The sequence below is a fragment of the Balaenoptera borealis genome (genome assembly GCF_965194805.1).
Source record: "Balaenoptera borealis genome assembly, chromosome: 3".
Taxonomy (NCBI): domain Eukaryota; kingdom Metazoa; phylum Chordata; class Mammalia; order Artiodactyla; family Balaenopteridae; genus Balaenoptera; species Balaenoptera borealis.
This window is the reverse complement of record NC_138866.1, coordinates 9,898,621-9,915,286: the sequence shown is the minus strand read 5'-3', so window position 1 is coordinate 9,915,286 and position 16,666 is coordinate 9,898,621. Positions and strand designations below refer to the sequence as shown.

The 16,666-nt window shown below is 47.4% G+C and overlaps 2 protein-coding genes across 5 annotated transcripts in view; one reads left to right on the top strand and one right to left on the bottom strand.

Annotated features, from left to right (window-relative positions):
* The window catches only part of PPP4R4 (protein phosphatase 4 regulatory subunit 4), a 79,858-nt gene extending 79,647 nt beyond the window's left edge, over positions 1-211 (top strand). For both annotated transcript variants that reach the window (XM_082384646.1, XM_082384645.1), the window contains one exon: positions 65-211. In XM_082384646.1, coding sequence (XP_082240772.1) covers positions 65-89 — 25 coding nt within the window. In that variant the 3' untranslated portion in view covers positions 90-211. The remainder of the gene's footprint in view (positions 1-64) is intronic.
* Positions 212-623: 412 nt separating this feature from the next.
* Positions 624-14,508, bottom strand: SERPINA10 (serpin family A member 10). 3 transcript variants are annotated; one of them, XM_082384560.1, is made up of 5 exons: positions 13,514-14,508; positions 9,798-10,569; positions 8,223-8,496; positions 5,786-5,936; positions 624-4,765 (listed from the first exon to the last, which is right to left on the bottom strand). In XM_082384560.1, the coding sequence occupies exons 2-5, from the start codon at positions 10,519-10,521 to the stop codon at positions 4,574-4,576; spliced, it is 1,341 nt and encodes a 446-aa protein (XP_082240686.1). In that variant the 5' UTR covers positions 10,522-10,569; positions 13,514-14,508; the 3' UTR covers positions 624-4,573. The 3 variants fall into 3 exon arrangements, with proteins under 3 accessions (XP_082240686.1, XP_082240684.1, XP_082240685.1); XM_082384558.1 differs by having other exon boundaries at positions 9,798-10,565; XM_082384559.1 differs by lacking the exon at positions 13,514-14,508 and adding an exon at positions 12,890-13,494 and having other exon boundaries at positions 9,798-10,565.
* Positions 14,509-16,666: the final 2,158 nt, after the last annotated feature.

Here is a 16,666-nt window from a genome sequence, read left to right as displayed (position 1 = left end):
CTTCTCCTTCTTCTCTCTCTCTTCTCTCTTTCATTCTTCTCTTTCTTTCCTCCTTTTGACAAAGAAAATCCAGAAAATCCAATCCTTAGATCATCTGCTTGAAGGAGGCAAAGCAAAGACAACTGGAGATAATGTGATCGATGGACAAAAGCTAAAGCAATGGCTCGGGCTTTTTTTTTTTTTTTCTTTTTTAATGAATGGGAAAGAGAGAGATACATAATGGCAGCTGATGTTGTTAAACGTTCCATGTTTGAAATTATATTCCCTAGGAGGTATAATATATATTTCTTGAATAATAATGTGGTTACAGAATTCCAATGTTATAGTGAAGTGTAATGAAAAACAACTTTAGGTATGTGCTTTAACTACTGCTACAAAAGAGATAAGTCTGCATTTATTTGTGCAGGAAACCATCTATTTAATTGTTCTAGAGTTTAGCATTTACAAATTGAAAGGTCCAAATCAACTGAAATTGCCCTGCCTAGATAATCACTTGGAGGGGGACTTGGGAGTAAGAATGACACTGCATTTTCTCACAAATCTCCAAGCCCAGTTGAAAAGTCACACTGAAACAGGGTACAAACAGCTGTCCGAAATTATATCAGTCCTACGATTGTGGTGACAAGATGTTGTACCTGGATATTCCGAAATTAAAATTTGGCAATGAAAATTCTACAAAGATTTCTGATAACTTTTAGCTACAACTACCTTAAAAATAACAGATTGATGATTTCCTTTATTTCCTAGAAGAATTTATTTTATAAATACTTTGTTTACATTTTAGATTGTATTTGTCCTTACTGAATTAAAAATGATGACTCTAGTTTGAATCAGCTGTTATTCCAAGCTATCATGCTTAAGCTATGTCAACAGCATATATTTGTACTAATGCTAATATTTCCATCAACATTTGCCTGTGGAATATATTCAGTTCTTAAAAATGTCAGTTCTTGAGATATACTGTATGAAGCTATTGTCAGCTTCTCTATTTCAAAATGCAATCAGCATATAACTATATTGATATTAGAAAATATTTGTTTTTTTAAAATATACTGATGTATGATAAAGATGATCTAATTTGTGAATGCATATGCGTGTGGTTACTTTTTATAATGTGAAATAATGAATAATGAATTTACTCAAAATAAAACATGGGTTAATGAGATACCTGTGTTTGTGAAAAAAGTTTTAAATACTTTCCTGCAGTTTTTATTCTGTAATTAAAGACAGTTCATTCTTAAGTAATGAACAAGAAAAGCGCACAGACATCAACTATAAATTACCCAGTGGACAGCTACTCAGTGTGAAGCTTTCATGCTGTTTGTTTCCCCCTTTCCTTACATATGGCCTCTTTTTTGGCTATTTTTAGTGATTCTTAATATCTTTCATTTAAGGACAATCAGGTAAATGGAATTGTTCAACCATTCATTTTGTCAGTAATTAAAAATTGAGTAGGTATGAGAAGCTTGACAGTACTGGTTAATTCATGCATTCTTTGTGGATTTCATTTAACTATTTTAGTGACGTCTCCTGCTAACATCACTAACGTGGAACTGAATACATTATGATCTAGGAGAGAGTATTGGGGGTGTGTAATGGACCTCACAACAGTGTCAGTTTTTCTAGTACTTTGATTCATAGTCCACATTGACTCTGTTACTTAAAAAAATGAAGAATTTCAGTTTATTTGTTCAAAAATAAATTTAGCAGAGTTAGGAACTTTTTATTTTCCACCATGCATGCGGGAGAAGAGGAAACCAATTTGACAGAGAAAAGTCACTACTGCTTATAGAGCTCAGAAATCTACAGAAGTCAGCTGCAGTCATAGGCACTAAATTATCAATTAAGACAGTCAATCAAAGTTATGTTTGGAGGTTTTCTTTTTTTTCCACAGAACATGATAATTTCTAAAGTCGTTGAAATATTTATTAAAACTATACTTCCAAGGACAGGTATGTAAAAACAGAGTAAAAAACAAATTGGTGACAGTTATGAATATCCACATATATCTTGATTTACACTGGAAACAAGACTGATACTCTTATAAAAGGTCTTAGTTTAACAACTTATCAAATAGTTCCTTTAAACCAGTTGTGTGACAAGGAAAGATCTCCCTCCATCTGTAGCTGCAGAGAAATAGGGACATCTCTATCTGTTAATTATGGAAACTTGCAGTTTTAAGGACATGTTCCAAAATTTCACTAGTTAACATTATAAGCAAAAAAATAGACCTGTAGAATCAACTTTACTGGCAGAAATGGAGAGGGCAAAAAAGGATTTTACTTAATAGAGAGGAGCATATAGAGCTTTTCTTCCATAACCTCATACACATTTAAAAGTCATTTCCATTACTTGATTTCCTGAGCTTTATAAAGACACCTTATTCTGGAGGAGTAAGTCCATTTTGCCTGCAGTTAGTGGACATATGTGAAATATTTGAATTGAAATGGAACAGTCTCTTTAGCTTGACCCTAGTGGTTTTACAGCGAAGATAAAATGAATTCGATTAAGTCAGTAATCTGTTCTCAGTTGTTATATAGCATGTGTGTGAGAGAGTGAGAGAGAGTGTGTGTGTGTGTGTGTGTGTGTGTGTGTGTAGGAACAGTTTTTAAAACCTGACACTTAAATATAGTGAAGCATTGTTACAATGCTCAGAATATTCCCCCTCAGTTGAAACCTTGAATTTTTTTGTAAGATCAAGTACATTTTTCATTGGTCTGCATTTTTTCACCATGCATATATATTTAGAAAATCTAAAACCTAGTGTCCTTGGAGCTTCTTCAAGCATATGTGGGGAAATATTAATTTTTTATAGAGAATAAGGCCATTTTCTACCTTAAAGAGTAATGTCAGATATCATTGTTATGCCATTATTGTTTTGTGCAAATATGTTCAGAGATAAGGGGAGAGTTTGATATGTATGTTCTATGAATCCTTTGATAATAATGAACCTTTTTTATAACTGGGTTTGGCCATATTTATTTCAGAGGGTATTGTGTTCTCATAGGCTTTCTTTTTTAGATTTCATCTCTTAAAAATGGGTAATTTGAGCCCTCTTTTATTTCTCTTTCTTCTATTTTTCCATAAATGAACCTCATTAGTTGAATACTAACAACTCACTTAAGAATGCCAACTGAAGTTAGTCATCTATTTTTGTTTCTTTCTAGGCCCTAGAGTTGCCTGGCTTACCAGTGTCAGTTAGTGCCCTTGGAAGGGAATACAGGAATAAACTCATGTCCAGGTTTTAGAATGATGAAGAGTTAGTCTCTAGACTGCTGCTTATTATTATTACCTATTCACATTAAGTACTATTTACGTAACTCTGACTTATTATAATAAGATGACTAATCAGTGCATTAATTTTAAGTATATTTAAATTGGATAGCAAACAGATAAAAATCCAATTAGGCCGTTAGTCAACATAGTTGACATTCCAAGATTAGTTAACTCTATTCACGATTCTCTGAAATTACTCCTAAAATATTTTCTTGTCTCTATAACAGAAAATGACTGGCTAAGAAAGTGTTTGCTGTTTTTCTTTGAACCTTGGGACAAAGTCCATGCTTATATTCCGTTTAGCCACAGTGGGTAACTGAGAGGTGAGCACGTGCTGCCTGTTGAAGCGGACCCCATCAGATGTTGTAGACAGAAAGAAGAGTGAAATGGGCTTGGGGACTGGAGTCAAGAGAGGCAGGCTTCTGACTCTGCCATTGCTTCACTGGGTGACTTTTTCCTTCCTCTGAGATGCCCTGCATGATTTAGCCATTAGATGCCGTAGGCACAGTGCCTCAAGCCCACGATACTTTTAGGGGCCCATGAAGATGTTTTACTTCTTGCAACAAGCAAGTTCCATACTTTGACTGCACTGGTATAAAGACAGATATAACCCGGAATATATTCACGTTTATACCAATGCAGTCATAAAATATAATTTCTATTATACACACACATATATATTTTTTTATTTTTATGAAGGGAGGAACCTATGGAGACAAAAGTGCCTGGGGCCCATGAAAGCCACACTGCGGCCCTCCCTCCGGTTTCCCATTTCTTTGCTTTGTAAAACGAAGGTATTGAATTGGATGATCTGTGGCTCAGTTAACGGCTCCATGGAGTGGGTGGAGCCTCAATGCAACAGGACTGACCACAGCTATTTTCTTCTAATTTTAGTCACCAAGAAATGATTCTATAGTAGGTTAAAAGTAAAACACTAATTTGCACCAGGGAGAAGTAAAGAGAGCGAAGCTCACGACCCATGGAGAATGTGTACTTGTCTTCTTCCCAAAGGCTTCGTCTTGAAATAGAGTTCTGATCTACCATAGTGTTAAGTCCAGACACCAAGATGGTCTTTAGTCAATAACAAAGGCTCTTAGAAACAGGCTTAAAATACCAGACAGCTTGTACAAACATCTCCTTAAAATAAGTTTGAATTTAATACCCAGATTTATCTAAGGACAGCTCAAACTAGCATTTGAGGACAAGGGCGCGACACCCAGTGCCAGTGTCCTGTGTAAGTTCAGACACCTCAGATCCAGCGTCTGCTGTGGCTCTAAGGACTCACGCATGTCATCAATCACAGGAGAGTCGGATTCACCACCCTGCCCAGAAATAGCAGGATTCTGGAAGTTTCTTCATAGATGATGAAGTGAAATGGCCGGTCCACTTTGATGATGGGAGGCATGGAATAAGCAGTGATTTCCGACAGGGTTCCCGCCGCCGCCTCTGTTCCTTCTTCATCCACCTCAATCATCGCTCTTTGTAAAACCTGGAAAAGGAAATACATGGAAGGCCGTTTGTGTGCCAGTGGAGACGAGGGAATTAATTGAGCCCCTGGACATTCTGTGTTATTGTCCTACCCACAGGGCCATGCTCTCGGGATTTAGTGGTACAGGGGTCATCTGCGCAGAGAGGAATGGTCTGAGCTTGCCCCAGCGACTGCCTTAGAAGCCCGCAAAATGCCAGGAGACACCAGGAACCGATTGTGAAATTCATTCTGGGCAGGGACCCAGGGCCTCTGCGGCTGGCCAGTTCATGCACACATGCATCAAATGAACAAACACTTATTTAGCACGTACTTTGTGCTACTGATTTTTGAGCCGAGCTGGTGTTCCTCCTGGAAGGTTTTCAAGCCGCCTGGGACCCCTGAGAACTTTGACCTTCCTTCTGGCAGGCTAGGTAGGGGCAGGGTTGTGGTTAGTCTTCTGTAGCAGCTTCCCAGCACCTGGTACTGCTCTGAAGTGGTCCCTGGGGCAAGCCCCTGGATCCCTGAAGTCTTCCTGAACTCTGGTGGCCTGTATTTAGGCCACCTGTTGTGTTTGCGAGGCCCTTTTGTCCAGGAACCTCATGTGATGTGAGTGACGGACCTGTATAATTATTATAAGAGGAGATAATGATAACAGTCCCTACTGTTTTGTAGGGATATTTCAGAGGGGGTTTCCACAAGGGGCGGGAAGTTAGCCAGATAACCTCTGGGGCTTTCTTTCATCTTTAAAGTGGTGCAGTTTCATGGAATTTTGAATGAATCTGTGAACCAGTTCCGTTTTGGGATAGATTTCTCCTTGAGCACTGGGAGAGAAGAGAGAGAGCTCTACGTAAGAGAGATTAAATTAGTTGAACAGATGTTTTAAAAAGTAGCTCCAAATTCTTAAAACATTCAACTTGGGTGCTGTTTCAATTCTTTTGGAATTTTAATCTAGTTTTCTACTACAACTTGGCCTTTTATCAACGTTAAATGGTATGTAAAAATATTCGTTGGTTTGGGCCCCAGTGGAAGATCCTGACTTACCTTGGATACTTTAAGATTTCTTTCAGTAACTGAGAGATCACTCAAGTCAGCCCAGGGTGAGAAGATTCTTCTGATTCCCATCTGTTTAAGCAGCTCATGCATCTTATACTTCTGGTTTAACTTGAACTTTGGAAAGAAAACTTCCATTTTTCTGTGGTACAAGTACATATAATGGTGAACTGTAGACAAAAGCCATAGATTCTGAACCCTAAAAAGGTCACACTTTCTTTTTACCTTCCCCCAAGATTATTCCCACTAACAAGTCTCCCTCAGTTGACTAGAGCTCATTCTGTTCTTTTGTAACGAATGGTCTGACTCAGAGAAGAGAACTTCAGCTTCAGGGAACCAGTTTTATCTCCCAGCCAATGACTCGCATTCTCTTTAGCAAAGAATGCCACACTTTGTATCCATTTCCCTGGGTTTTAAAAACCCCAAACCAACCAAATAGCTGCTGCCATCAGTCCTGCAGACTCCAGGCTGTTTTCAATACCCAGATTACAGAGACCTCCAGGATTTTAGGAGAACCTTAGGAGTCTGGGGATGGACAAGGGGAGGGGAGTGAAGGGAATTTTCAACCCCCTACCTATCTTTAGCCAGAGAAACTCTGATAATATCTATTATATATATATATATATATATTATATATATATATATATATATATATATATATATATATACGTATATAATATATATGTTCACACACAATGGAGTTTTTTGTTTAGAGAGATGAGTTCTGTGGCTCAAAAATAAAAAGAATGAAAACTACTAATTGGTACTAAATTAGTCTTAAAGAAGTTCCAATGTCTTAATCTGTGAAGTACAGCCAAAATACCAATACCAATTTCACAATGTTCTTCAGAGAAGTAAACGAAATAATATATGTTAAGCACCCACAACAATGTCTCGTGTAGTTTCCTTTTGCTCCCTTCATCCCCCCCACCTCTCTCTCTCTCTCTCTCTCTCTCTCTCTCTCTCTCTCTCTCTCTGTCTCTGTCTCTCTCTCTCTCTCTCTCTCTCTCTCTCTCTCTCTCTCGGAGCTGGGCCAGGCTGTTGGGCTGGAATATAACTGAGGACGTGACATGCCTTGGAGACTGATTTATAACTGTATCCCCCCAAACATTTGTTGAAGGCTTATTATGTTTGAGTCCTGTGCTAGGCTCTAAGGATTTGAAGAAAAAGAAGAAGAATGAAGATAAAATGAACACTGAAGATCTTTAGCTGGACTCGTCTCTGTGCCAAATGCTGGAGTGACAGGATTCACGAGACATCACCGTGGACTCCTTACTGGCGCTGCCTTCCTCCTACCCCAGTAGGTGGATTAATTTATTCCACAAGCATTTGCGACCCTGCTCTGTGCTTCCGACCCTGCTCTCTGCACACGGCCCCCTCCCCCGGTCGTCTCATCCAGTCTTGTGCTGCTGACTCCCCGGCCTGGAGCTCACCCTGCACCCCAGATCTAGCCGCCTTCCTGACATCTCCGCCTGGATGTCTAATAGGTATTTCTGATCCAGATGTTTCCGACTGAACTTTTGAACTTACCGCTCGGCGTGTTCCTCCTACGGTCTCCCCTTTCAGTAAATGGCAAATCCTTCCTTCCCGTTGCCAAGGCCAAAAGCTTTGCCTTCACCTTTGACTCTGCTCTTTCTCTCTCTGTCACCCACATCCAGTCTGTTAGCCAATCCTGTCACCTCCGGCTTCGTCACGGATCCCGGACCCCGCTGCTCCTCCTCACTTCCGCTGCCACCACCTGCCGAGCATCCTGACCTAGGTGGATACACGGACCTCCCGGCTGGTCCCCTTGCTCCTCCCACATACGCCTAGTGTCTCTTCTCAGCACAGACCGTACTGCTCCTCTGCTTGGCTCCAGTGGCTTCTCATCTCCCTTGGCAAAAGCCCAAGTCTTTCCCGGGGCCAGGAACGTACAGTCCCGGGGGACGGCTGCTGGCTCCTCTGCGACCTCATCTCCAGCGGCTGGAGCCCCACCGGCTGCCCCGCTCTTCCTTGAATCCCGTAAGCACAGTCCCGTCCCAGCACTTCCCCACTTCTGCCTGTGGGGACTCTTCTCTCCCCCAGCATACCCTCAGAGTCCTCCTTCCTCTTAAGTGTTTGCTTACTGCTACCTTCTCGGCCAGGCCTTCCCTGGCCCCCACCTGCACCCCGCTGGCGCTCTCATCACCAGAACGTGAGCTCCGCGAGGGCTAGCGTCGTGCATGCATCCCAGTGCCTGGCACGTGGGAGAAACTTGATAAGGGCTGGCCGAGTGAATGAACGAGCCAGGCGCTGGGATAGATGCTGATAGAGGGGGAAACGGGACAAACGCAGCCCCTGCCATCGGGGAGCCTGCAGCGGGCTGGGCTGGGACGGGCACAGAACGAAATTGTGGGTGCCCGTAGGGAGGGGGCGGCTGAGCTGGGGTAGGGCGACGAGAGAGCTGTACCTGGTTTTCATGTTCCTGAGCCACGTGTCCACCAAATCTGTGGTCAGGTAGTCTTCAAGGGCCAGGTGGTCACCTATCCTTCCCATGAGGACCACCAGCATGGTGGCATTTCCTCGGTAGGGCAGTTTGAGGACGTGGCAACGAAAATTCTTGTCAAAAGTGGAGGCAAACTTGCCTGCCCGGTACATCATGGGCACCTTGACTGCCTTGTACTTGTCCAGGTAGAAAGTGTCTGTCTCGGTGAGGACAGGGTCAAAAGGGGTCAGCCATTTCCCTGAATGAACAGATAAGAAAGAAACTCGTTGCAGAAACCACCCACCTCGAAAGCATCGTTCTTGCTAAAGTAATAAAGGGCCAGTGTCCTATCCCCCTTCCTGCCCAACTAGGAAAGGCATCCTTATCAGGTTTGTTTAGACCGCAGCTCAGGCGACCAAAATAAATTCCCCAAAGATCAGCCTTTCGCAGGCTTCTTTCCCAGCTGGCAAAACCTGGATCCATCCAGAGGCCCTGTTGGAATCACACACAAAAGCACTGATATTTCTCCTAATGACCCCTCGTTCCCTCATTGTTCTGGACAAAACACTGAGTGTTTTGAGTGAACTTTTGTTTGAGTGAACAAAAGTCACTCATTCCAGCTGGAGCCCAAAGGCCCCTCTTCCTTCTACACTCGCTCCCTTGTGGTTGGTCAGCTCCAGCCTAGAGAAGACTTCAGGCCTGTCCCCAGCCCTGTCTGCAGGAGGGGCCCGCTGACCGCCACTTTGTCTAGTGCACACCGTGTGCAAACAGAGGCCACTGTGGCAAAAGTGATGACATTCCCGCCCATCCTGTGTGCGGTGAGGCTCTGAGGGCGGGGGCCCCTGGCTGGCAAAGAGCCATGCGACCCAGAGGAGGCTGCCAGAGTGCGGGCCCATGACTACACACTGATGTCTGTCTGGCCCGGCTGACTGGAAGCATGTCCTCCTCCCGGACTTTGCAAGTCCCCTAGTGTCACCTTCCTGTTACAACTGTGGCCACACCAGTCCAGTCCTCCACGAGAGAAGCAGGATGGAAAGGACCCGGCATGAGCGTGTCAGGAGGCCCTCGTCTGAGTTTGGCCTCTGCCGTTTATCATGGGATCTCCCTGAGCCTCAGTTCATCTCTCTAGTAGGTGGGAGTGTCTGCATTTTCTATATTGAGAATACGAGGACAAGGGACTTTGTCACTTGCCCCAGGTCACAAAAGTAGAGCGTGAAGGAGCAAAGATGCAACCCTAAATCTCTCAGATGATATGCCTTTTTAAAAAAAAATGACCCAGAGGGTTCCCCGTGTCAGAATGTCAGAGGAGAGATGTGCTTAGAAAACTTCAGCCCTGCAAGCACCCGGCCCCCAGGGCAGGGGCATCAAGTGAAAACATTGTCTGTCACTGTGCCTGGTATGTCCTACATGTTCTATGTATGTTTCACTCTGTTTGTAAAACCTGAGAACAACATGTTCCTAGGAGATCATTTGGCGTCGATCATACACAGGCCCAGCAGGAAAGGAAGAGACAGGCAAAGAGAGCCATGGCTCTCGGAGAGCAGAACATTATCAAAGTACCTTTGAGCAAGATGTAATCCACAAGAATTAATTTGGTGTCAGGATTAATCTCATCAAAGAGTTTGGGAATTTTCCCCTGAGTCTCTTTGTTAATGTGATGATTCATGAGCCCTTTGGCCTGGGAGGCGTTGCGAAAATTTATAGTCACACACTCCGTATCGAAATACCTCTTGGAGAAATTGAGGAAGGTCTCTTTGACATCAAAGTCCTCGTGGATGAAGGCAAAACTCCCCTGGGTCAGGCCCAGCTCTGGGTTGTGGGAGAGGCTTTCTCGGAGCTGCTTGAAGAGGGCAGGCAGGCGCGGGGGCCGGGTCTGGTTCACTGCGGGCAGGGTCTGATTCAGGGCCTGCAGGCGGAGCCCCGTCTCCAGCTGGGCTCTGCTCTGTCCCCTGGCCCCCAGGGTCAAGGCTGCCATGGCCCAGGCCAGGCCGAGAGGGGAGAAGACCACGTTGCCGTCGTGACTCATGGAGATCTTACGAAGCAGGCTGAACCCCAAGTTGGAGGTCTCCCCAGAGAGCTTCTGCCCGTTGGCCGTCAGCCAGGGGGGGCCCTCGTCCTCCTGCAGGGCCCGCCCCCCCTCGCTGGTCTCGGTCTGGGCCCTGGGGGTCGGCAGAGTCTCCAGTCCTGCCTGGGCCTCTGGTGAGCGGGGACCAGGGGTGGAGCCGGGTACCAGCCACACCTGGGCCAGGAGGCAGGGCAGCAGGAAGCTCGGCACCGCCTGCATCTGGGCAGCGTGGAGGCCCCGGAGGCTTCCCTTTGGCAACAAGGCTTCCTCGGGAGAAAAGGGGGCAGAGATTAGTTTTAACAGCTGATACGCACGTCCTCCCTGTGTCCTGGTACAGCTCCTCCAGTGACCTGCTTCCTCCCTGGGGGACGGGGCTTAGCTCCCTGAGCCCTGCCTCGGGGACACCCTGAGCAAGTAGGGGTCCCATTTGTCACCTGAGTGGGGGGGCGCATTATTTCACAGAGTGAAACCGCCTAGGGTTTCCATCCAGGGCCGTGCCCTCGGGCAGCTCCTAGTCTCCCCCGGCTTTCCCCAGTCATCCCACTTCCTCCAGGGGGGCGGCAGGCAGCCAAGAAGAGGGGGATGGAAGAGGAGGCGGTCTGGGTGCCCGGCCTCACTGGGTGCGGGTCAGAGCAGCGGCCGGAGTCAGGAGGTCTTCCCGGACTTTTACTGGTCTGCTTCGTTCACTGCCCTTGATCGCTAGACAATACGGCAGCCCGTCCAAGCTGAGCGGCGCGGACCTGGACCGGGGGACACGTTTCCCTGGGGACTTGGAGGGTCTGGGTGGCCATCAGGGCAGGGCAGGGGGAAGTGCTGAGTTTGCCTGATTCGGTGGTGGGATCCCCCCTGCGGCTCCCCTACGGCACTCCACCCAGCCCTGGGGCCCAGTTACAGAGCTCTTAGGAGTTCCTGCCTTCACTCTCCCTGGAGCTCCCCAGCACAGAAACAGATAACGGGCTGATTCACACCACGCGAGCCTGGGCTAAGCTCCACTTGGACGGTCTCATCTCATCCTCACTGTGACCTGTGAAGTGTGTCCTCCTCTCACTGCCCCAGGGCTGCCTATTCTAGTGGGGCCAGCCTTCCAGCACAGGCAGTGGGTCTCCAAACGCCACACTCGCCACCACTGCCCCCCCTCTGGCTTCCCTCACATCCTTGGGCACCGAGCCTGGCTCCTGAGCGCCTGTACAGTTTCCATCTGAATAAACCCCTGTGCGCTGGGCTGTGCCACCTGTCTGTCTCCACACACGGCTCCTGGTGCTCAGCTGGCACCCCCAAGCCTGTGTCCCGGAGGCTGGCTGGAAGGTCACCAGGACGCACCCTCACCCTCTTCTGCCCACTGGACCCACTGCCCCAGGAGGGTCTCGTTGGGGGCAGGACCAGTCAGCCCAGTGCACGCAGGGCAGGCGAGGCCGCAGACCTCACGGGAGCTCCCGTCAGCAGAGACCCTCATTCTCAGGCCACCTGTAGCAAAATGCGGCAGCAGGGTGAGGTTCCCAGGCCTCTTCTCCCTGCCGCAGGGGGCTGTGTCCCCGCCTGTGCCTGCTACAAAGTGACCCCTGGCCCCAGGACTCAGTGCGTTGCTCTTTGCTTTTGCTAAAGGGCGCCACAGAATCTGGGGCCTCATTCCTTCCACAGCTGCAGTGGCATGACCTTCCTCAGTGAAATATTCCTGCTGTTTTCTAACTGTCAGCGTTTAGGAAACTCTGTCCGATTCTAAATGGCAAGCCTGCATTCACTAGGTCACGCCAGCACTGCACGTGCTGAGTGAGTACCTCCTGGAACGTACCAAACGCACCCAGGTTCATGCCTTCATTATATCACAGGATATAGCACCCCTTTGTAAATTAATCCCACAGCAGGATACTCCCGAATTCAGAATCACTTCTGTCTCTGACAGCCATCAGGAAATGATCCCAGCACAGCAAGTAGATGTCACCCCTTCTGATTGCTAAGTCTTTCCTTGAAGCTCCACCTTCAGTCTGGAGTGGCAGCCCAGGAGTACCCTGGGCGGCCCTGCCCGCTGCTTACCCAGCAGTCCCATGCATCCCCTAGGGTCTTTGTTCATCTACAGAACGGTACAGAATCTGTGTGCAGGGGGCATCCCCTCAAACACCAGGGTGCAGCCGAGGATGCCATGAGTGAAAAAGAATGGAGGACACCTGATTCAGAATGGAGTCAGGAAGCCATGCAGGGTGGGCTCTCACGCATTCCCGCTCGTCTCAATATTCATGATCATCAGGAAGAAGGAAGCTTTCCGCACACCTTAGTAACGGCAAACTGCCCACGCTTGCTGCCAACAAGAAACCACCATGACTCTGAACTCCCATTCTCCTCCAGTGAGCTTTGGTTCAAAACGACCCTCCCCAACTTCCTCCCTGAACCTAATAAAAGCCAACCTCGCCTTTGTCTCTTTGGGACTTGCCTATGGTTTGCCATAGTTTGTTGGTCCCGAATTGCAATTCCTCTGCTATTCCTGAATCAATTCACCTTCGCTTAATCGTAACTGCCATTAATTTTGTTTAAGGATGACACAAGGATGCAGCATCCTAAATAGAAGCCGAGCAGTAAGAAATCAACCACTTACCCACCACTTCTCAGCCGTGAATAGACCTGGAGCAGCAACTCTACCCCCAGATCTGGAAGCAGGGGAGACTCTCTTGCCTGGGAAGACAGGTCCCTGGGAAGAAGGCCAGGGAGTTGTGTGGGGCTTGCACAGTGAGTGTGGTGGGTGTGAAATCTCAAGCCTTAAAAGCCTCTTCCTGGGGACTTCCCTGGTGGCGCAGTGGTTAAGACTCCATGCTCCCGATGCAGGGGCCTGGGTTCCATCCCTGGTCAGGGAACTAGATCCCACGTGCATGCCACAACTAAGAGTTCATGCCATAACTAAGGAGCCCGCCTGCCACAACTAAGATCCGGTGCAACCAAATAAATAAATATTTTTTAAAAATTTAAAAAAAGAATCCCTTATGTTAAAAAAAAAAAAAGAAGCCTCTTCCTCTGGCCTCCTGCAGAGGAAGACCCCTATGTCTACAACACGCCTCTTACCTCCCACCCGCACCCTATCCAGTCCAGGAATGAGGGCTCGGCACTGCCTAGGTTCCCACGCCCTCCCCTTGGAAGCCGCTCAGAGAGGACGAGAAGGTCTTCTCTCCCCAGCCCTCACTAGGCAGACACCGTGAAGGCCTCCCTTTAATCCGCTGCCTCTTACCAGTGAGGTGCTGCCAGGTGCCTGGGAAGGTCCTTCATTCAGGGCAAAGACAGATGGTTAGGGCTTGCAGTGTGCAGCAAATATTTGCTATTCCAAAGTGTGATTCCCCCGAGGGACTGTTACTTATTAACATCCCACTTGGAGATGGTGGCATTTCTGGAAAAGCCAAGATGGAGAGGTAGGCTCTCCATAATCCCCAGCTGCTCCTGCTGACCTCGGAGAGACAGCAGCGAGTGGTGGCCTGAAGCAGGATCTCAGCTCCCTGCCCAGGAATTGAACCTGGGCAGCCTGGGTGAAAAACCAGGAATCCTAGCCACTAGACCACCAGGGACTAGAGGCTAGAAGCAAAGTTCCCTTGGCTCTTGCCCCATTTGAAAAATGAATTTCTCAAGGAGGCAAAAACAGGTACAAAGTTTATTATCAGAGACACAGCATAACATGTGGGAGAGCACACAGAGAAACAGTTTATTTAAGACAGAAGCAAGGCAGAGATACACACCTGGAGAGGAAGAGTGTGGACACCCTCCCTAATGAGGAGAGTGCAGCAAAGAGGTGATTCAAATCACTTATACAGGACAGTTCTTCCGGGTCTTTGTTTACCTTGGGCCAATTACCTGGTTTCTTTTTCCACACCTGCCCTGCCCTAGAACCCTCCCCAACAGGCGCGCACCGCTTTGTGCTAAGACGGATTCCAGCGCAGAGGCCGGTGGGCGCCTGTCCACACTTAGTATGGGGTGGGTCCCCCTCCCTTTTGATCTCAAAGGAGCCTTCCTGCACATGTGCAGAAAGGGAGGTTTCCTTGACCTCAGGAGTGGTCATTTATCTCTTTACTCCAGCAGAGCTCAGCTCCTGCCAACAACTTCGTCCTTGGAGTGTCTGGGGGAAAACAAAGCTTCAGTTTTACTCTGCTTGGCAAACACCAGCTGTCCGGCCCAGGGGCCCATGCATCTCCTACCTCACTGCAACCCTGACTCTGAGGGCAATTCCTCCATGAGAATTTCCATCTCAATCCAGGCAGTGCCCCAGTAAGATCCAGCTCCTTGCGGGATGCAGCTGCTACAGGCACTGAACACCTCATGTGAAGGGAGGGCTGGATCCCACGGAAGCCTCCTGGGTCCCCAACCCAAGGCTGTCGGGGGGGGCGGGTGGGGGCAGAGATGATTAAGACCTGGTCCCCTCCCACCAAGGAACTTTCAGTCCAGTAGGAGAGACAGACCGGTAAACTACCACCAGCCATACAGAGCCTATTTCAAGGTCAACTTACAGCTTCACCAGGTTGATGGACTTGTGAGACTGGAATCCTCAAATACCCAAAGGCAAGGCTAATGTAGACCCTTTAAGACAAAAATTCTCAGACCTATTAGACTCTCCTTTTTTTTTTTTTTTTTTATAAATTTATTTATTTATTTATTTTTGGCTGTGTTGGGTCTTCGTTTCTGTGCGAGGGCTTTCTCTAGTTGTGGCAAGCGGGGGCCACTCTTCATCGCGGTGCGCGGGCCTCTCACTGTTGCGGCCTCTCTTGTTGCGGAGCACAGGCTCCAGACGCGCAGGCTCAGTAGTTGTGGCTCACGGGCCTAGCCGCTCCGCGGCATGTGGGATCTTCCCGGACCGGGGCACGAACCCGTGTTCCCTGCATTGGCAGGCGGATTCCTAACCACTGCGCCACCAGGGAAGCCCTCTCCTTTTTATAATATAAATATTTGATGTGCCTCTTACTATCCTGAAGTGAAATTTGTAGTTAATAGAACCTACCCACAAAAGTTAAAAAAAAAAAATAATGCTTTATAATATGGAGGGGAAAAAGGAAACTATAAGAAAATAATGTTTCTTTTAGTATGTAAATGCTCTGGCATAACTACACTAGAAGAGGCAGTGATGCCATCAGATGTGGGACCAGTTGGAGAGTTCCCTATCCTACACACCTGTTGTATTGGCCATTCCACTCTACAGCCAGAATCACTACCAGTGATGTGGTTTTCTGCAATGGTGAATCATGCTCAGTTCCTGAAAAACAAAATATGAATCTTCCTCTGATTTGTCTTCATAGAAAATTCAGTGGGAATTAAAAGCTTGGGGGAAAATGGTGTTTTTATATGAAATAAAACACCCGTGGGACTGTGAGAGTCTAGACTCAGATCATTTATAAATGGGTTTTCACCTGTATGGACTTGCAGTGGGACATTGGAGTCACGTGGGACCTGGGTCGCTTCACTGTGATGGACAGGCCTGCATGTTCCAGTACATCTGGCATCTCTTGCCCTCACTCACTAAATGCCAATATCGCCCCTCCAAATCCCTGTGGAAATCAGAAGTGCCCCAACAAATTTCCAGAGTATTCCTTTGAGGCAGTACCTGCTCTGTTGAGAATGACTGCCTGAAGAAGTCAAAGTGAGGGGAGGAGATGGACGAGGCTGGACGGGGGGGAGGTTCTTGGATCAGACAGCACGGGAGTTGATCTCAGGGTGTCAGCAGCGAGAGGCGGCTTGAAGCGAGATCTTAGTTCCCTGCCCAGGAATTGAACCTGGGCCACCTGGGTGAAAACCAGGAATCCTAACTGCTAGACCACCAGGGGCTAGTGGCTAGGAGCAGAGCCCTGGCTCTTGTCTTCTTTGAAGACAAGAATTTTACAAAAAGACCGAGGCTGTAAAACAGGCGCAGAGTTTATTAGAAGCACAGCACGTGTGGGAGAGCACACAGGGAAGCAGTTTATTTAAGACGGAAGCAAAGCAAAGCTACACACCCAGAGAAGGGTATGGGCGACCTCACTAATGAGGAGTGCTAAAGTGGTTGTTTAAATCGCTTACACAGGGGCCGTCTTCTGGGTCTTTGTTTTCCTTCGGCCAATCATCTTGCTTCATTTCCCATATCTGATCTGACCCAGGGACTTATGCAATATGCGCGTGCATCTTTTAGCCAAGATGGATTCCAGCACGAGGGTCTCTGGGAGATGGACACACATATTATGGGATAGCGCCCCCTCCCTTTTTGACCCTTGAGAAACTTTTCTGTGCATGTGCATTCGGGGAGGTTTCCTTGACCTCCAGAATGAAAGATGTGGTCATCTTATCTTTTTACTGAGGCAGAGCTTAGTTCCTCTCAGCGCCTGCCGTCAATTTTTTCCTTGAAATGTCAGGGGGAGACAAGCTCCAACTT